A 21,666-nucleotide genomic window follows, 5' to 3' on the forward strand; every position below is an offset into this window, starting at 1 on the left:
AAGAAAATACACAGATGGCAATCAAGAACATGAAAATATGGATAGCATCATTAGCCATTCAGTCGCTAATCAGTCACATCCAACTCTTTGCGACCCCATGAATCGCAGCACTCCAGGCCTCCCTGTCCATCACCAACTCTTGGAGTTCACTCAGACTCACGTCCATCGAGTCCATGATGCCATCCAGCCATCTCATCCTCTGTTGTCCCCTTTTCCTCCTGCCCCCAATCCCTCCCAGCATCAGAGTCTTTTCCAGTGAGTCAACTCTTCGCATGAGGTGGCCAAAGTACTGGAGTTTCAGCTTTAGCATCATTCCTTCCAAAGAACACCCAGGACTGATCTCCTTCAGAATGGACTGGTTGGATCTCCTTGCAGTCCAAGGGACTCTCAAGAGCCTTCTCCAACACCACAGTTCAAAAGCATCAATTCTTTGGCGCTCAGCTTTCTTCACAGTCCAACCAGAGAAGAGCGAATTAAAGTCATCATAAGATGTCACTACACACAAATATAATGGTTGGAAAAAATATATTGGCTAGCAAATGCTGGCAAGGATGCAGACAGCTGAATGAATCTCTTATATATTGTGGACGATTGTAAAATAGTGTAGCCACTCCAAAATATAGTTTGGCAATTTCTTATAAACTTAAACATTCACTTACCATACTAGCCACATTTAAAAAATTATTTATTTTTAATTGGAGGATAATTGTTTTACAATCTTGTCTTGATTTGTGCCATATATCAACATGAATCAGCCATAGGTATACATATGTCCCCTCCCTCTTGAATTACCCTCCCACCTCCCACCCCAACCCACTCTTCTAGGTTGTCACAGAGCACGAGGTTTGAGCTGCTTGTATATCATCCAGCAAATACCCACTGGCTATATATTTTACATATAGTAATATATATGTGTCAATGCTAGAGTCTCAATTTGTCTCACCTTCTCATTGCCTCACTGTGTCCACAGAGTCTGTTCTTTTTTGTGGCCCTGCAAATAGGTTCATCAGTTCCGGTTTTCTAGATTCCAGATATATGCACTAATTTATGATATTTGTTCTTCTTTTTCTGACTTCACTCTATATAACAATCTCTTAGGTTCATCCTCTTCATTTGAATTGACTTGAATTTGTTCCTGGTTTTGGTTAAGTAACATTTATATATATACCACAGCTTCTTTATCTGTTCATCTGTTGATTTATCTCGGTTGCTTCCCAATCCTAGCTATTGAATGTTTGTACACATGTGTATGTGTATGTGGCCAGTGAATTTCAGGAAATGTTTCTGGGAGCCAGAACTTAAAGGGGACAATGATGAACTCTCTTCTTTTTCATTTTCTGAATTTTACCTAGAATGAGAAGATAACAGATTACAAGTAGTGAAAGAAAAAGAAACAAGAGGTGTAATACGCTCAAAGTTTACAGGTTAGAGCTGAAAGGACCTAGGTGGTAATTTAAAAATGTACAAATGGTTAAAATCCTCAGAGGACAAAAATTGTTAAGTGTTGGGGAATGCCCAGTGATTACAGGTATTATGGTCAGGCTGTGTGTGTGTGTGTGTGTGTGCGCTTAAGGGAGGGGTGGGGAAGAGAGAAGTACCTCCTGAGAACCTGTGATAAGTCAGCACTGTCCTCTCAATTATATGGGATGCATGTGTCTTTTTCAATCATGGTTTTCTAAGATTATATGCCCAGTAGTGGGATTGCTGGCTCATATCATAGTTTTATTCCTAGTGTTTTTAAGGCAGCTCCATACTGTTCATTGTAGTGACTGTATCAGTTTACATTCCTGCCAACAGTGCAAGAGGGTTCCCTTTTCTCCGCACTCTTTCCAGAATTTATTGTTTGTAGACTTTTTGATGATGGCCGTTCTGACCAGTGCAAGGTGATACCTCATTGTAGTTTTGATTTTCATTTCTCTAATGATAAAATTTTCCTATGTTTATTTGGCATTTGTTGTCTTTATAGTCCTTTTTGGAGAAATATCTGTTTAGGTCTTCTGCCCACTTTTTGATTGGGTTGTTTGCTTTTCTGGTACCAAGCTGCATGAGCTGCTTGTTTGTTTTGTAGATTAATCCTTGTCAGTTTCATTTGCTATTATTTTCTCCCATTTTGAGAGTTGTCTTTTCACCATGTGTATAGTTTCCTTTGCTGTGCAAAAGCTTTTAACTTTAATTGGGTCCCACTTGTTTATTTTTATTTTCATTACTCTAGGAGGTGGGTCCTAGAGGATCTTGCTGTGATTTATGTCAAAGTGTGTTCAGCTGATGTTTTCCTCTATAGGTCTAACATTTTATTTGAGAGCTTTTGAAAAGTAGTTAATGCCCTTTTTCATTAATTAAATACTTTGGATGTTTTAAACTGCAGTTATAAATGTAATATATTTTGTTTTTAGGTACCCAGTAGTCTGATTTCAGAGAAGGCAATGGCACCCCACTCCAGTACTCTTGCCTGGAAAATCCCATGGATGGAGGAGCCTGGTAGGCTGCAGTCCATGGGTCACTGAGTCGGACACGACTGAGTGACTTCCCTTTCACTTTTCACTTGCACGCATTGGAGAAGGAAATGGCAACCCACTCCAGTGTTCTTGCCTGGAGAATCCCAGGGACGGGGGAGCCTGGTGGGCTGCCATCTGTGGGGTCGCACAGAGTCAGACACAACTGAAGTGACTTAGCAGCAGCAGCAGCAGACTGATTTCAATCTTTTCAGAATACTTAAGTAACTCATATAAATCTAACACATTAGATGAATAACTATGTTGACTTTAATGCTTTTACACCTTTCAAATTATTTTGTAAATGTAGTAAGATTTTATTTTATAATCATAACTCTCAGTTGTTCTATTTAACATTTTAAATTGAAGTTACAAAAGTAAACTGGACCCAAATATAAATTTACCTGAAATACTAAATACCCAAAGATTTATTTTTTTAATTAATATATTTTTAATTGAAGGATAATTGCTTTACAGAATTTTGTTATTTTCTGTCAAACCTCAACATGAATCAGCTGTATATATGCCCCCTCCCTCTTGAACTTTCTTCCCATCTCCATCCCCGATCCATCCCTGTAGGTTGACACAGAGCCCCTGTTTGAGTTTCCTGAGCCATGCAACAAATTCCCATTGATTATCTATTTTATATATCTAAATACACAGGTTTCTTAAGCATAGTACTAATAACATAGGTATGACTGTTTTAAGCATATGTACTTTTGATTCTACATCTTTCCACTGTGAGATATACTTATTCACCAAAAAAACAAATGTCATCTGTGTTAGTTTCCTAGGGGGATATACTATGGTGGCCTTTATTTTATTTCAATTTTTAAAAATTATAGAAATATGAACATAAAATATTCCATTCAGTTCAGTTGCCCAGTCACGTCTGACTCTTTGTGACCCCATGGACTGCAGCATGCCAAGCTTCCCTGTCCATCACCAACTCCTGGAGTTTACTCAAACTCATGTCCATTGAATGGGTGATGCCACCCAACCATCTTATCCTCTGTTGTTCCCTTCTCCTCCAGTCTTCAATCTTTCCCAGCATCAGGGTCTTTTCCAATGAGTCAGTTCTTTACATCAGGTAGCCAAAGTATTGGAGTTTCAGCTTCAACATCAGTCCTTTCAATGAATATTCAGGACTGATTTCCTTTAGGATTGACTGGTTTGATCTCCTTGCATTCCAAGGTACTATCAAGAGTTTTCTCCAACAACACAGTTTGAAAGCACCAATTCTTTGGCACTCAGCTCTCTTTATGGTCCAACTCTCACATCCATACTTGACTACTAGAAAAACCATAGCTTTGACTAGATGGACCTTTGTTGGCAAAGTAATGTCTCTGCTTTGTAATATGCTATCTAGGTTGGTCATAGCTTTTATTCCAAGGAACAAGCATCTTTTAATTTCACGTCTGCAGTCACAATCTGCAGTGATTTTGGAGCCCAAGAAAATAAAGTCTGTCACTGTTTCCTTTGGTTCCCCATCTGTTTGCCATGAAGTGATGGGAACGCATGTCATGATCCTCATTTTTTGAATGTTGAGCTTTAAGACAGCTTTTTCTCTCTCCTGTTTTTCATCAAGAGGCTCTTTAGTTCCTCTTTGTCTTTTGCCATAAGAGTGGTGTCATCTGCATATCTGGGATTATTGCTATTTCTCCCAGCAATCTTGATTCCAGCTTATGCCTCATCCAGTCTGACATTTTGCATGATGTACTCTGCATAGAAGAAATAAGCAGGGTGACAATATGCAGCCTTGATGTACTCATTTCCCAGTTTGGAACCAGTCTGTTGTTCCATGTGTGGATCTAACTGTTGCTTCTTGACATGCATACAGGTTTCTCAGGAGGCATGTAAGGTGGTCTGGTATTCCCATCTCTTGAAGAATTTTCCACACTTTGTTGTGATCCACAGTCAAGGCTTTGACATAGTCAATGCAGCAGATGTAGATATTTTTCTGGAACTCTCTTGCTTTTTCAATGATTCAGTGGATATTGGCAATCTGACCTCTGGTTTCTCTGCTTTTTCTAAATCCAACTTGAACATCTGGAAGTCCTCAGTTTTCATACTGTTGAAGCCTGACTTGGAGAATTTTGAGCATTACTTTGCTAGCATGTGAGATGAGTGCAATTGTGCTGTAGTTTCAACAACTTTGGCATTGCCTTTCTTTGGGATTGGAATGAAAACTGACCTTTTCCAGTCCTGTGGTCAATGCTGAGTTTTCCAAATTTGCTGGCATATTGAGTGAAGCACTTTTCCAGCATCATCTTTTAGGATTTGAAATAGCTCAACTGGAATTCCATCACCTCTACTAGCTTTCTTTGTACTGATGCTTCTTAAGGCCCATTTGACTTCAGACTCCAGGTTGTCTGGTTCTATGTGAGTAATCACAGCATTATGGTTATCTGGGTCATGAAGACCTTTTTTGTATAGTTCTTCTGTGTATTCTTGCCATCTCTTGTTAATATCTTCTGTTTCTGTTAGGTCCATACAATTTCTGCCCTTTATTGTGCCCATCTTTGCATGAAACATTCCCTTGGTATCTCTAATTTTCTTGAAGAGATCTCTAGTCTTTCCCATTCTGTTGCTTCCTCTATTTCTTTGCATGGATCACTGAGGAAGGCTTTCTTATCTCTCCTTGCTACTCTTTGGAACTCTGCATTCAAATGGATATATCTTTCCCTTTCTCCTTTTACTTTAGCTTCTCTTCTTTTCTCAGCTATTTTCACTTTGCCTTTTTGCATTTCTTTTTCTTGGGGATGGTCTTGATGACTGCTTCCTGTACAATGTCACAAACCTTTTTCCATAGTTTTTCAGGCACTCTATCTATCAGATGTAATCTCTTGAATTTGTTTGTCACTTCCACTGTATAACTGTAAAGGGTTAATTTAGGTTCTACCTGAATGGTCTAGTGGATTCCCTACTTTCTTCAATATAAGTCTGAATTTTGCAATAAGATGTTCATGATCTGAGCCACAGTCAGCTCCAGGTCTTGATTTTGCTGACTGTATAGAGCTTCTCCATCTTTGGCTGCAAAGAATATAATCAATATCATTTTGGTATTGACCATCTGGTGATGCCAAAGCAAAAACAGCACCCAATTGTGGATGCGACTGATGGAATTAAAGTCCAATGCTGTAAAGAACATAGGAAATCTGAAATGTTAGATAATATGGACATTTTAGAAATCAGTGAACTAAAATGGACCAGAATGGGTGAATTTAATTCAGTTGACCATTAATCTACTACTGTGGGCAAGAATCCCTTAGAAGAAATGGAGTAGTCCACATAGTCAACATAAGAGTCCAAAATGCAGTACTTGGGTGCAATCTCAAAAACAACAGAATGATCCCCATCTTAATGATTTTTAAACGCATGCTTTAGTGGTTATATATATATGTGTATTAGCCTGTCTAACTCAATGAAACTATGAGCCATGCCTTGTAGTGCCACCCAAGATGGATGGGTCATGGTGGAGGATTCTGACAAAACGTGGTCCACTGGAGAAGGGAATGGCAAACCACTTCAGTATTCTCGCCTTGAGAACCCCATGAACAGCATGAAAAGGCAAAAAGATAGGACACTGAAAGATGAATTCCCCAGCGTGGTAGGTGCCCAATATGCTAAGGGAGATAAGGGGAGAAATACCTCTAGAAAGAGAAGAGATAGAGGCAAAGCAATAACAGCACCCAGTTGTGGATGTGACGGGTGATAGAAGTAAAGTCGATGTTGTAAAGAGTGATATTCCTTAGAAACCTGGAATGTTAGGTCGATGAATCAAGGCAAATTGGAATTGGTCAACAGGAGATGGCAAGAGTGAACATCGACATTTTAGGAAACAGTGAACTAAAGAGGAATGGGATGAGTGAATTTAACTCAGATGACCATTATATTTACTACTATGGGAAAGAATCCCTTAGAAGAACTGGAGTAGCCCTCATAGAAATCAAAAGAGTCTGATGCAGTACTTGGATGGAATCTGAAAAACGACAGAATGATCTCTCTTTGTTTCCAGCACAAACCATTCAATGTAACAGTCATCCAAGTCTATGCTCTGACTACTAATGCCGAAGAAGCTGAAGTTGAGCAGTTTTATGAAGACCTACAAGACTTTCTAGAACTAACACCCCAAAATATGTTCTTTTCATGACAGGGGACTGGAATGCAAAAGTAGGAAGTCAAGAGATACCTGAAGTAACAGGCAAATTTGGCCTTAGATTACAAAATGAAGCAAGTCAAAGGCTAACAGAGTTTTGCTAAGAGAACACACTGGTCATAGTAAGCAATCTCTTCCAGCAACACAAGAGATGTCTCTACACATGGACATCACCAGATGGTCAATACCGAAATGAGATTGATTATATTCTTTGCAGCCAAGGATGGTGAAGCTCTATACAGTCAGCAAAAACAAGACTGGGAGCTGACTGTGGCTCATCATGAACTCCTTATTGCCAAATTCAGACTTAAATTGAAGAAAGTAGGGAAAACTAGTAGACCATTCAGGTATGACCTAAATCAAATTCTTTATGATTACACAGTGGAAGTGACCAATAGATTCAAGAGATTAGATGTGATAGAGTGCCTGAAGAACTATAGGTAGAGGTTCATGACATGTACAAGAGGCAGTGATCAAGAGATTCCCCAAGAAAAAGAAATGCAAAATGGTAAAATGGTTGTCTCAGGAGGCCTTACAAATAGCTGAGAAAAGAGAAGCTAAAGTAAAAGGAGAAAAGGAAAGATATAAGCATCTGAATGCAGAGTTCCAAAGAACAGCAAGGAGAGATAAGAAAGCATTCCTCAGTGATCCATGCAAAGAAACAGAGGAAAACAACAGAATGGGAAACTGTAGAGTTCTCTTCAAGAAAATTAGAGATACCATGGGAACATTTCATGCAAAGTTGGGCACAATAAAGGACAAAAATGGTATGGACCTAACAGAAGCAGAAGATATTAACAAGAGGTGGCAAGAATACACAGAAGAACTATACAAAAAAGGTCTTTATGACCCAGATAAACACAATGGTGTGATCACTCATCTTGAGCCAGACATCCTGGAGTCTGATGTTAAGCAGGCCTTAGGAAAGATCACTACGAAGAAAGCTAGTGGAGGTGATGGAATTCCAGTTGAGCTATTTCAAATCCTAAAACATGATGCTATGAAAGTGCTCCACTCAATATGCCACCAAATTTGGAAAACTCAGCATTGGCCGCAGGTCTGGAAAAGGTCAGTTTTCATTTCAATCCCAAAGAAAGGCAATGCCAAAAAATGTTGAAACTAGAGCACAATTGTACTCATCTCACATGCTAACAAAATAATGTTCAAAATTTTCCAAGCCAGGCTTCAGCAGTACATGAATTATGAACTTCTAGATGGTCAATTAGATTTAGAAAAGGCAGAGGAACCAGAGATCAAATTGCCAACATCCGTTGGATCATCAAAATAGTGAGACTTCCAGAAAAACATCTACTTCTGCTTTATTGACTCCACCAAAGCCTTTGACTTTGTGGATCACAACAAAGTGTGGAAAATTCTTCAAGAGATGGCAATACCAAAGCAAGTGACCTGCCTCCTGAGAAATCTGTATGCAGGTCAAGGAGCAATAGAACTGTTCATGGAACAACAGACCTATTCCTCAGTGGGAAAGGAGTACATCAAGGCTGTATATTGTCACCCTGATTATTTAACTTATATGCAGATTACATCATGTGAAATGCCAGGCTGGATGAAGTAGAAGCTGGAATAAAGATTGGTAGGAGAAATGTCAATAACCTCCGATATGCAGATGACACCACCCTTATTGCAGAAAGTGAAGGACTAAAGAGCCTCTTAATGAAAGTCAAAGAGGTGAGTGAAAAAGTTGGCTTAAAATCACCATTCAGAAAATTAAGATCATGGCTCTGGTCCCATCCCTTCATGGTGAATAGATGGGGAAACAATGGAAACAGTGAGAGATATCATTTTTTTCGGCTCCAAAATCACTGCAGATGGTGACTGCAGCCATTATTTAAAAGATGTTTACTCCTTGGAAGAAAATCTATGACTCACCTAGACAGCATATTCCAAAGCAGAGACATTACTTTGCCAACAAAGGTCCATCTAGTCAAGGCTATGGTTTTTCCAATGGTCATGTATGGATGTGAGAGTTGGACTGTGAAGAAAGCTGGAAGCTGAAGAATTGATGCTTTTATATATATATAATTTGTATATTATATGTATATATAATGTTTCCCAACCTTCAACCATTCATCTCTCAAACTCTTTTTATATTATAAAACTGGACCTCTTACTCTTTAAATATTACTTTCAATCCCTCCTCCTCCTCAGCTCCAGACCCTGGCAATCCCATTCTACTTTTCTCCTTTATGATTTTGATTACTCTAAGTACTTTGTATAAGTGGAATCATACAGTACTTTTTGTATGTTACTGGCTTGTATCACTTAGCTTAAAGTCCTGAAGGTTTATTCATGTTGTAGCATATTGCAGGACTTCCCTCCTAAAACGATGAATGATATTCTACTGTATGTATGTACTATATAACATGGGTGCATAAATACCTCATTGAGACCCAGCTTTCAGTTCGTTTGGTTGCTGGATCATATGGTAATTCTGTTTTTAATTTTTTGAGGAATTGCCATTACTCTTTTCCAAATTGGCTGTACCACCTTGTGTCCTCACCAACAGTGTGCAAGGGATCCAGTTTCTCCAATAACAACAAACCTTATTGGTTTCTGCTTTTTGATAGGAGCCATCTTAATCTTTGTGTGGTGGCATCTCATTATAGTTGATTTACATTTCCCCAGTGACTAGTGATGTTGACTCCTACTCATTTAATTATTTCTCAGTCCAAGTCTTCTTTAGACAAATGTGTAGTCATGTCCTCTACCCATTTTTGAATTGTTTGTTTTTGTTGTTGAGATTTAGGACTTTTCTTTATATTCTGAATTTTAATCCTTTATCACATATATGACTTGCGAATATTTTCTCCTTGTTTATGGGATGCCTTTTTAGGTTGCCAATAGTGTCTTTTGGTGTATAACATTTTTTATTTTGATGAAGCCAATTTGCTTAAATTTTTGTTTTTGCCTCTAATTTCGTCATCATAGAAAAAAAATTGCTGAATCCAATGTCATGATTTTTTTCTCTATGTTTTATTCTAAGAATTTTAATGTTTTATTTCTTACATTAGGTTTTCGATTAATTTTGAGTTAATTTTTATATATGATATTAAGGAAAGGCCCAGTTTCATTCTTTTCATGTGAATATCCAAGTTTTCCTGACAGTTTGTGGAAAAAATCATCTTTTCCCTGTTGAATGGCCTTGGTTCAAAAATCACTTGACCATATAAGTGGGGCTTTGTTTCTGGGCTCTCTATTCTATTGTTTTATTTGTCTGTCTTTATGCCAGTACCATACTATTTTGATTGCTGTTGCTTCATAGTACATTTTGAAATCAGGAAATGTGATTCCTCTGGTTTTGTTCTTCTTTTTCAAGATTGTTCTGGCTATATGGGATCCTTGTGAATTTTAGGGTGAATTTTTCTATTTCTTAAATATTACTGAGATTTTGTTAATAGGTCGCACTGAATCTGTAATTGCTTTGTGTAGTTTTGACGTCTTAACAATGTGGTCTTTCAATCCATGAACATGGGATTGCCTCCATTTATGTGTCCTCTATCCTTTATTTCAGCTTGTGTTCTAGACTTCACTGAATATATCTTTTACCTCCTTTTATGTATTTTATTCTTTCACTAAATGGGTGCTAACACAGTTGCTTTTGTAATTTCTTTTTCAGATTATTCAATCTTAGTGTATAGAAATGCAGCTGATATTTTGTGTGTTGACTTTGTAGCCTGCTGCTTTACTGAATTCATGTATTGGTTTTTGTTTGTGTATGTATAATCTTAGAATTTTCTGTGCGTAAGATAATATCATCTAAAAACAGAGGTTAATTTTATTTATTTCTTTTCAGTCTGTATGTTCTTTATTTCCCTGTGTTGCCTAATTACTCTGGCTAGAATTCCAGGATTACTATGAATAGGGATCCCCAAAGCAGACATCCTTGCCTTGTTCTTAATCTTAGAGAAAAAGCTTTCAGTTTTTCACCATTGAGCACAGTGTTCACTCTGGATCTCTCATATATGTGTTTAATTATATTGGGATAGTTTCCTTGTTTTTATTCTTTTTAAAAATATTTATTTACTTGGCTGTGGCGGGTCTTAGTTGCATCATGCAGTGTCTTGGATCTTTGTTGCAGCCTGCAGTATCCCCAGTTACCACATAGCAGATCCTTTATTGCGGCGCATGAACTCCAGTTGTAGCATGCAGGATCTAGCTGCTGGACAGGAGATTGAACCCCAGCCCTCTGCATTGGGAACACAGAGTCCCAGCCCCTGGACCACTAGGGAAATCCCAGGGGTGGTTTCCTGCTATTTCTAGTCTGTTTAGTATTTTTATCATGAAAGGGTATAACATTTATCTTAAATGCTTTCTCTGCATCAATTGGGATGATCATTCCCCACCCCTTTATTCTATCAGTGTGGTGTATGACACTGATGGATTTTGATATGTTGAACTACCCTTGCATGTCAGAATAAATCCCACTTGATCATGGTTTATAATCCTGTTGTTACACTGCTGAGTTCTATTTGCTGGTATTTTGTTGAGCATTTTTGCATCAGTGTTCCTAAGGGATATTGATCTGTAGTTTCCTTTTTGGTAATGCTTGTCTAGCTTTGGTGACTGGGTGACCTTAGACTCTTTACTTTTCTACAGTCTTTTTTATCTCTTCCTCAGACTCAATAACTTGCATTGTCCTATCTTCAAGTTTATTAATTTTTTTCTTCTGCCTTAAATTTGCTTTTGGATCCCTCTAGTCAATTTTTTATTTAGTTCTACATTTTAGCTCCAGGATTTTTTTTTCTGGTTTCTTTTTAGTTCTTTTTTATCTCTTTATTAATATGTCCATTTTATTCATATATTATTTTTTGACTTTATCCACAAATTCTTTTAGTTCTTTGAGTATCTTTAATATGTAATATCTTTATCTAGTACTCATATGAGCTCTTTTTCAAGGATAGTTTCTGTTGATTTTACTTTTGCCTTTGAATGGACTGTACTTTCCTATTTTTTATGTCTTGTGGTTCTAGAGGAGTTGAAAACCTGTAAGATCGTATTGTAATAATTCTTAATGTGTGTATGTGTGTGTACTCTTATATTTATCAATTTTCATATTCATTAATATTCTTGGATATATTGGTACATACTTTTTATGAAATCTGGAGATTTTTTTAAACTTCCATTTCCTCAGATGTTTTTCCTGTTCACCCCCTCCTCTTAGGACTCTAATCATACATGTGTAATTTGGATAAATTCTGTTCCTACATTTGAAACTTCATTGATCTTTACATCATCTGTAATAACTAATCTGCTGATAATTTCACCCAATGAAATTTTCATTTCAGTTATTATTTCAGCTCTGGAATTTCCTTTATTTTTTATCTCTTATAGTTATGTCTTCATTATGCTCATATTTTATATCTGTTTTATACATCACTTATATTTGTGTTTTATATAATTTAATATCCTTATTTGTTAATTTTATTACCTCTTTCATTTCCAAGTTTGCCATCATTGGATAATTTCTCCTGATTATAGGTACGTTTTTCTGCTTCTTTACCTGTCAGGTAAATTTTGTTTACATGCTGCACTTTGTGATTTTACCATGCTGGTTACTAAATTTTCTTGTTCTCCTTGAAAGAATTTGGCTTTCTGTAGCAGGCAGTTAAGTTGATTTGAAGATTAGTTCAATGCTTTGGGGGCTTGCTTTTAAGCTCTTTAGTGGAAGTTCTACAGTCATTCTAGTTCTAAATTATCCCCATTTCAAAAGTGTTGCCCTCTGGAGTCTCTAGAGAATGCCTGAGTAATTACTGACATCTGTTCATTCTCACTGGATAGACTTTGAATAATTCACACACCTAGTAGGAGGTGTCCAAATTGTCTTAGAAATTTCTGGTAGTTTTTCATTTCCTTGATCTTGGCAAGCTTCAGAGAATTTTACTCTGCAAGAGACACCTGATATTTAGTCATAAACTTTATGTATTTCCCTAACAATCTTCTTTTTAGCATAGCTCAATTCCCTATGGAACTCTAGGCCACAAAGTCTCTTGACCTGTCCTTCATCTGACTTTTTTTTTTCTCATTTCACACAATTTCTGGGTCCCTTTTAGGGTTTTTCTTCCCAGTAGTACAGTCTAGTATTCACCTGCAAGACAAAAGCCTGGAGGAAGGTAGAGCCTACTTATTTGTTTACCTTTTCTCCAAGACCATCGTACTGTGCTCCCTGTTGTCCATTGGCTGAAAACATCATTGCCTTATTTTGTCAAGTTTTCTAGTGGTTTATGGGAAGGATGCTAAGTTTCCATCCTGTTAGTCCCTCATAGCCATTACAGAGTTCACTTCTTAGGTCTTTTAATGAGAAAAGAAGAGAGATTCTCATAAAAGCAGAGATTCTTCAAGGTAAACATCAGAAAACAAAACCAGGATCTTTTCTAATAACACCATCTGATGTGAAGTGTCTGGGGAAAGAAATACTCATGGCAGGTGCCTAGCTGGAAAATGGGCCAGAAAACACAAGAAGATTGCCTGAGTGCCTACTTACTATGACTCTGAGGCCCACAAGGCCTTGGCCCATCCTCACCCCATTCACTTTACATTCATATCACTTCTGTACCTATCTTTTTCTCCATTCTGAAAATTTCATGCCTATAGAAGTTATTCTTTCATCATAAACATTATTATTATACACAGGAAAATGTTGATACCTAGGACATTAAAATATTGACATCAACTATGAATTACTGGTACCTAGTCCTTTGATGAGAGTTGGGTTGGAGTAAGGAACCCTAGTAAGACTTGTGACCTTGATGGACTTTCTAAGAACCCTATCTACCAAGATGATTGAATTCAATATATTGATCCTTTCTCCTATTTTCCCCTCTGCCTGCAGCTTGGATAAGGTGCCTTTTCTCATGCATGATTATGACTTGAGAAGAACAACCAATATCTTGGACGTCATGCCAAATGCCTCCCACGAACACAGTAGCTTTTTTAATTGGGATTTCCTGTCAACTCTGAATGCAGGCAAATGGTTTTCAGATTCATGGGTAAGATACATTTCTCGGGTCTAAAACCCTGCATTTACTCTCTTTTGTATGGTCATGTGCTAATCCTGGAGATAAATACAGTGTGTACAGCTGTAATTTTGATGTAAGTGTGAAGGTTTCTACTTGAGAGAGTTGGACAACATTTCATGCAAAGGTACCATTTGAGCTAAAATAAGATCATTTTTGAGGGGAACTAAGGGCAATGAGGAGAAGGCAATGGCACCCCACTCCAGTATTCTTGCCTGGAAAGTCCCATGGATGGAGGAGCCTGGTAGGCTGCAGTCCATGGGGTTGCTAAGAGTCGGGCATGACTGAACGACTTCACTTTCAGTTTCATGCATTGGAGAAGGAAATGGCAACCCACTCCAGTGTTCTTGCCTGGAGAATCCAGGGATGGTGGAGCCTGGTGGGCTGCCGTCTATGGGGTCACACAGAGTCGGACACGACTGAAGTGACTTAGCAGCAGCAGCAGCAGCAAAGGCAATGATAGTGATTTGTTTTAGAGATTATACTATAATAGACAAGAGGGGATATGGAGTGTGTGTGTGTGTGTATTTGTGTGTATGTATGAGTGTGTAAGAAAGAAGTAGGGAAGAAGTGGTAAGGAGGAGAAAAGAGAGAGAGATTGAGAGAAGAATCAGGAAAATATGTTATAAGGAGACTATAGCAGTGCTTAAATAACAAGTTAGACAGTTTAGAATTATCCTGAGTATTTTAAATGGGTAAAACAAAAGGTCAAATTTGCATGTGATGAAAGTCAAGCCTGACTTTCTCAGAATTATTCTCAGAATAGTTAAAGAAAACAAAAAAAAAAAACCTTACATTTTCTGGGTTATCATATGTCTAGAGGGAATCCACACAAACTAGGTTTTATCAATCAGATATACTCATTTTTAAAAAATTAATTATTTTAATTGAAGGCTAATTACTTTACAATATTGTGGTGGTTTTTGCACTTTGAGTCTTTTATTTTGATAGCAAATATATGAGAAGCAAGCATTCATATTACTAGCGCCTATGGTAGCAGAGCTAGGATAGCTAGGGGCAGCTGTGGTAATAGTTCTCCTATCAGGTAATAGTGAAATTATGGAAACAAACTTTCAAATACTTTTGATTATGTACTAGGAATTTTATTTATATTTAATGTTAATCTAGAGGACACATTTAATCTTTTTTCATAATAAAAATGTGAAAAGTAAAGAATTATGTGAGGGTAGATTTATCCACTTCAAATTCATTCTATTAACTAGTGTTAATATAAGGAATAGACGAAGATTGATTTGTAATGACCGTATCACCTCAGAATACTTATTTTCATATGAGTACATAGCCTATAAGCACTATTACCATATGTGAAAGAAATGGGATCAATCTGATAGTACGGGTTTCTGTGTGAAGGCTCTGTATATATCTTGTCATACATGAATTGGTCAGTCAGTCAGTTCAGTCGCTCAGTCGTGTCCAACTCTTTGCGACCCCATGAATCGCAGCACGCCAGGCCTCCCTGTCCATCACCAACTCCCAGAGTTCACTCAGATTCACATCCATTGAGTCAGTGATGCCATCCAGCCATTTCATCCTGGGTCGTCCCCTTCTCCTCCTGCCCTCAATCCCTCCCACCATCAGAGTCTTTTCCAATGAGTCACTCTTCTCATGAGGTGGCCAAAGTACTGGAGTCTCAGTTTTAGTATCATTCCTTCCAAAGAAATCCCAGGGCTGATCTGCTTCAGAATGGACTGGTTGGAGAACAGACACACAGAAACTAGAGATGCTTCGTTAGAATGTATGTATATATTGGCTTAGGTAGCCATAGATAATGTCTGTCAAGTGCATGTTCCAGATGAAAAGATTATTACTGTATCTATTTTGTAACATATGGCTGGTAAAGTCACACTGGTAAGTGGTGTGATTGGATATGTTATTGTAATAAACTTTGGTGGCTTCTTTTAGGATCAACAGTTTCCTATCAGCATATTTAGATGGTATGCTTGCAGTGCTTTGTTTTGCTATTACTTTGGCTACTGAGGAGTGTCCTGAGACACTTCAATTATGGTTATCTGAGTGCAAGTAATAGTTGTTCAGTCATGTCTAACTCTTTGTGACCCCATGGACTGTAGCCTACCAGACCGCAGGTTTGACTGTGGAACTTTCTTTGCTTGCATGCTGTGTGTTCACAGGTGGTCAGAGTGATGATAGCACATAATTTAAAGATTTGGATGTTTAGATAATTTTCCATAGCAAGATAAATTGGTTTTCTTTGTGAAATGTATTCTGGGTTGCTCTTCATTTGGATGGGTATCATTATGGATTGATATGGTGGTGAGTTGATTATTTGTTAGTATATTTGTTCTTCTTGAGATTTCTTGTGAAAATTAAGTAGTTAATCTGATTAGTAATGAAATAAAAATAGATACAGAAATCCTAGGAGTTGTTCCTAGAAACTTAGCTGAGTTCCCCTTTCTCCAGTAAAACCAACCTTTGTGTGGAACATTTTTATACCCTTTTTGTGAAAGTATAAATATCAAAATTACAGAGATATAATTCTCAATCATATAGATAGTAAGCAGGGTATAAGTTTTAACTAACACATTAATATAGGAACAAATAGGATGACAAAACCCACTCAAAAGAAAAGTGAGAAGCCAACATGCAAGTAAGTACAACAAAGTAATGCTGAAATTACATTGCTAAGTTGGATACAAATCTAGTGTATTATTTTGGTTAATATATTCTGTGACAATAAAGTTTACTTTGAGTTCTCTATCAAAACTCACTTGCATCTTGACTGGACAAAAATATTTTCCTGTTTTATCGAAGTCAACATCTAACTTTATATTATCTGTCCCTAATTAATAGTAAGTAATTCAAAGAAAGGTACATTCCCCTAAGAATCCAATGACACTTAGGTGTGCCTGGTAAGAAAAAGTGCCACCCTGATGCTGGAGGGTTCAACAAGTCTTAATTCTGAGTTTTGAATAATTTAGGCCCTCTCTTGTGATCATAAATAAACTCTGTAGATTGTTTAGAGGCTGGTCTTGTTGTGATTTTGTATTGTTTGGCTCTATTGTTGTGATTTTATATTATTTGGCTCAATTGATTTACATCAGTGCAGTTAAAAGGGTCAGTTAACACACATAAAGTTCCTTGTATAATTAGCAAATCTAGAGTCAGATTTTGTTAAACAACTACTAAGGCTATTAATGAGGTTCTGTCTAGAGAGTATATAGAGAATCTAGAATTTCTCTTTTAATAGTCCCTATCATTCCAGAGCTCTTTTTCTCACTACTACTTTAAAAATTGGAAGTTCACTTGAACCAGTTTTCACAGGTATAGCTACAAATACGGGCAAGTGTCTCTCTTCTTTTCCTGCTCATCATTGATCTTTCTTACCTCCTGTAATGCTGAGACAGTGTGCAAAAGGGAAACCATACAGTTTGCCTACAAAGGTGCATAGGCATTGGTTCCAAATACCAATTGTATGTGTATCCTTAGTGGGGACTGGGGGCTTGTCATGTCAGATTGAATGACATGTACTCTCAAATATGATCTTCAGATATGATGTTGACAACACAATTTTTCCAGTTATATCCCTGTGTAAAGAGGGGCATATTTCTATTCAGTTTATGTAGGTGACTGCATTGCCCTGTAACATAGTGACTCAGTAAAAAGAATGTATACCTGAATTCAGAGAGGTGGTGAGAACGAGTTGCTAAATACTGGGTTGGCCAAAAAGCTCCTTCAGTTATTAAGTAAGAATGAAACACGCATTTTTCATTTTTACCAAGATGTATATCGAACACCACCATATTGACCTTTTTGTCCCACTACCGTTTGCCATTTTTCTGGCAACTTTGTAATTCTGTCTTCCAAAACTTTTCATCTTTTTGAACAGTCTTTCAGGGAATTGAATTTTTTTCCACTAAAAGAATTTTGTGAAGACCAAAATCAATGGAAATCCAAAGACGCAATGTCTGGTGAATATGGCAGTTGAATCAGAAGTTGCCAGCCAGCCTGTAACAGTCTTTGTCTGATCATCAAATAAACATGCAGACTTATGCTACCCTGTTGGAAGATTATTTTCTGTTGACTAATTCTGGATGCCTTTCATTGAATGTTGCTTCCAGTTAGTCTAACTGAGAGCAGTGCTCATTGGAATTTATTGTTTGCTTTTCCCGAAGAAGCTCATATTGGAGGACTCTTCCAATCCCACTATATATACAACATCACTTTCTATGGGTGAGCACCAGCCTTTGGTGTGTTTGATGGTGGTTCATTTTGCTTGTGCTTGATCTCTTCCATTGCACATTACTGTACAGTATCCACTTTTCATCATCCATCACAATTGGTTTTAGGGAATGTTTTTTGTTATGTTTAGGTAGAGAGTTGCATGAAATATTTTCAAGAAGATCTTTTTCACATCACTTAGGTAGAACCCAAGCATCAAAGCAATAAACATAATCAAGTTAGTGAAAATGATTTTGAGTGCTTGATGGATAGTTTGAGTATGTTGGCTATCACTTTGTGGTGTAACTTTATTCCTAATTAATGTCTTGATTTGATTGCTATCAATTTCAACTAGTCTCCAGTCCAGTGAGAAATGTCCAGCACTAAATTTCACAAACCACTTTTGACATGTTCCATCAGTCACAGCACTTTCTCCATACACTGCGCATTTTTGGGGGCATGTTTCAGTTGTGCTTTTGCCTTTCTTGAAATAATAAAAGTATAATATGCTGAAAATTTTGCTTTTTTGATTCCATCTTCCATATTAAAATGGCTACACAATTGATGCATGATTCAGGGAACTCAGATCTGGTGCTCTGTAACAACATAGAGGGATGGGATGGGGTGAGAGGTGGAAGGGAGGTTCATGAGGGAGGAGACATATGTAATACCTATGGCTAATTCATGCTGCTATGTGGCAGAAAACAGCACAATTTTTAAAAGTTAGAAAGATGGTAACGATAACCCTGTATGCGAGACAGCAAAAGAGACACAGATGTATAGAATAGTCTTTTGGACTCTGTGGGAGAGGGAGAGGGTGGGATGATTTGGGAGAATGGCATTGAAACATGTATAACATCATATATGAAATGAATCATCAGTCTAGGTTCGATGCATGATACTGGATGCTTGGGGCCGGTACAGTGAGATGACCCAGTGGGATGGTACGGGGAGGGAGGAAGGAGGGGTGTTCAGGATGGGGAACACGTGTATACCTGTGGTGGATTCATGTTGATGTATGGCAAAACCAATACAATATTGTAAAGTAATTAACCTCCAATTAAAATAAATAAATTTATATTTTAAAAAAGTTATTATGATGGATTAAAAATAAATAGCCACACAAAAAGTCGCCAATTTTTGTTTTTAAAAAATACACACCGATATGACAGCAGTCACAATAGAACCTAAGAAAATTATTTCAAATGAAGTTAAAGACAGCTAATTGCTTCTAGAGCCATCTTATGGGAAAAGACCAATGAACCTTTTGGCCACCCCAGTATTTATTATGTTATGCCTTCTTGATGTTTTTACCCTTTTATCATTACATCATGACTTTCTTTGTACCTTGTTATCATTTTGCCTTGAGATTTATTTTGGGGGGCGTAAGTATGACTATATCTGCTTTCTTTTATTTACCATTCGCTTGGAATATCATCTTCAGTTCTTTCATTTTGAGTCTGTATGTATTTTTAGAATTGAAACAAGTGTCCTGAAGACACCGTGTAGTTCAGTCTTGATTTTTAATCCACCCCCACGACCCTGTGCCTTTTGATTTGGTGAGTTCAATCCATTTACATCTCAGATGATTGTTGATATGTAAGAACATACTACTGTTTATTTATCTTTTGTCTTTTGACTGTTTCATATCTCCATTGTTTCTTTTTTCTTGTGCTTCTGTCTTTTTAATTGGTGATTTTCCATGCTTGTTTGCTCAGTTTTCCTCTTTATGTTTGCTGTGCTCTAGATTTTTGTTTTCTGAGTACTATGAGGTTTGCGTAGAAAATCTTTCTCATAGTTTGAATAGGTCTTTTCCTGTTGATAGTAATTTATCTTAATTTGCTGTCCTTCCTTTTTATATTTTTACTGTAGAAATTCTGTCACTTTATTCTGTGAGTTTGTTGCACGTTGTGGTAGCTATAGTTATTTTCAAAGTTCTTTCCTTTAATCTTTATGTTTAGTGTTTACCGCTTTATTCTAAACTAGAGTTACGGTTTTCTCCTTAACTGAGAGCTGTGTATACTTTTATCTTCTCATTTCAGGTGGAAGAGCTCCTGTCAGCATTTCTTGTAAGGCAGATTTAGTGGTGAAGAACTCTTTCAGCTTTATTTGTCTGGGAGAGCCTGAATATCTCCTTCATATCTAAAGAGTAACTTTGTTAGATTATCATTTGTTAGAGTATTCTAGGCAAGCATTTTTAAATCTTTCAGTACTTTAAGTATGTTGTTCCATTCTTTCCTGGCCTATCGAGTTGTTGCTGGTAGTCTAATGGGGGGTTCATACCGGCAATACTTAATTCCACCCCACCCCTGGTGTCCTTTATTTATCACTCACCCTGACACCTTGATTATAATGTGTCTTGGAGAAGGTCATTTTACACTGAAATGAGGTGATCTATTAGCTTTGTGGATTTGTACCTGGATTTGTCCAGGTTTTTGCCCAGGTTTGGGAAGTCCCCAGCTATTATTTCTTTACATAAATGCGGTGCCACCTTATCCTTCTCTTATTTTGGTAGGTGCACCCATTATCTGTATTTTGGCTGTCCCAATAAATGTGATAATGTTTCTTCACTTTTAAAAACATCTTAGTTCTCTCTCCTCTTCCACCTAAAACATTTGTAGCTTCCTTTCTTCCAGGTCATTTATTCTTTCATTTGATTTGTTCTATTTCAAAGATTTTCTCATGCATTCTTCATTATATTTGTTGGGTTCTTAAGCTCCAGAATTTGGGTTTGGTCTTTTTTAAGAATTGAAAAATTCCCAAAATTAAAACACACAGAAACACCTCTAAATAACCCATAGGGAAAGTGGGAAGTCTCAGAATATTAGCTATATTTTGAATTGAATGTAAAAAAAATACAACATTGGGACTCCCCTGGTGGTCCAGTTACCAGTGCAGGGAACCCAGGTATGATCCCTGGTCTGAGAAGATCCCACATGCCCTGGAACAGCTAAGCCGTATTTGCCATAACTGCTGAGCCCATGTGCTGTAGCTACTGAAGCCTGCATGCCTAGAGCCTGTGCTTGACAATGGAAAGCCACTGCAACGAGAAGCTCGTGCGCTGCAAGGAAGATTAACCCCCCTTTGCTGCAATTAGAGAAGGCGCGTGCATTGAGCAATGAAGATGCAGCACAGCCAAAAATAAATAAAATATTTTAAAAATTTGGTGGAATGCAACTACGACAGTGATTAGAGAAAAACTCCTAGGATTATCTGTTTATATTAGGAAAGAAGAATCTCAGTCAAAAATCTAAGCTTCCTCTTTGATAAGCTAGAAAAAAAATTTAACTTGTAGTAAGCAGAAGAGAAAATAGAATAAACGGCATGAATCAGTGAAATGGGAACAGAGAAAAAGAAAACATAAATGAAACAAAACTGTATTCTTTAAAGAGATCAATAAAATTGATAAACATCTGGTCAACTGACTAAGACGAAAGGAGGAAACACACAAAATTCCAATACTGGAAAGGAAAGAATGTGCTTTAGTACAGACCCTCTAGCCATTACCAAAGGTAATAAAGCGAACAGTGGAGCTGGCTCACATTGGCTCACAACAACAAAATATTACATTTCAGATCTTTCAGAACCAGTTGGTAGTCCAGTTATGAAATTGGGCATGGTTGTAGTATTTAAGTAACAAAAGTTGGCAAACTCTATAAATCGGGTCTTTTTATTCCTGGAGAGCCCTTTGCATACTATAGGAACAAGACCATGCACATAAATCTGTTAGTTTAGATGAAATGGAACAGTTCTCTGTATCATGAAAATTCAATTAACAATCAAG

At 37.3% G+C, this 21,666-nt stretch overlaps 1 protein-coding gene across 1 annotated transcript in view; it reads left to right on the forward strand.

Moving 5' to 3' along the window:
* Window positions 1-21,666, forward strand: part of LOC138427225 (glycerophosphodiester phosphodiesterase domain-containing protein 4-like) — a 125,677-nt gene that overhangs the window by 39,371 nt on the left and 64,640 nt on the right. The window contains exon 10 of the mRNA XM_069566594.1: window positions 13,502-13,658. Coding sequence (XP_069422695.1) covers window positions 13,502-13,658 — 157 coding nt within the window. The remainder of the gene's footprint in view (window positions 1-13,501; window positions 13,659-21,666) is intronic.

This window comes from Ovis canadensis, chromosome 21 (genome assembly GCF_042477335.2).
Source record: "Ovis canadensis isolate MfBH-ARS-UI-01 breed Bighorn chromosome 21, ARS-UI_OviCan_v2, whole genome shotgun sequence".
In the NCBI taxonomy this organism is placed as follows: Eukaryota; Metazoa; Chordata; class Mammalia; order Artiodactyla; family Bovidae; genus Ovis; species Ovis canadensis.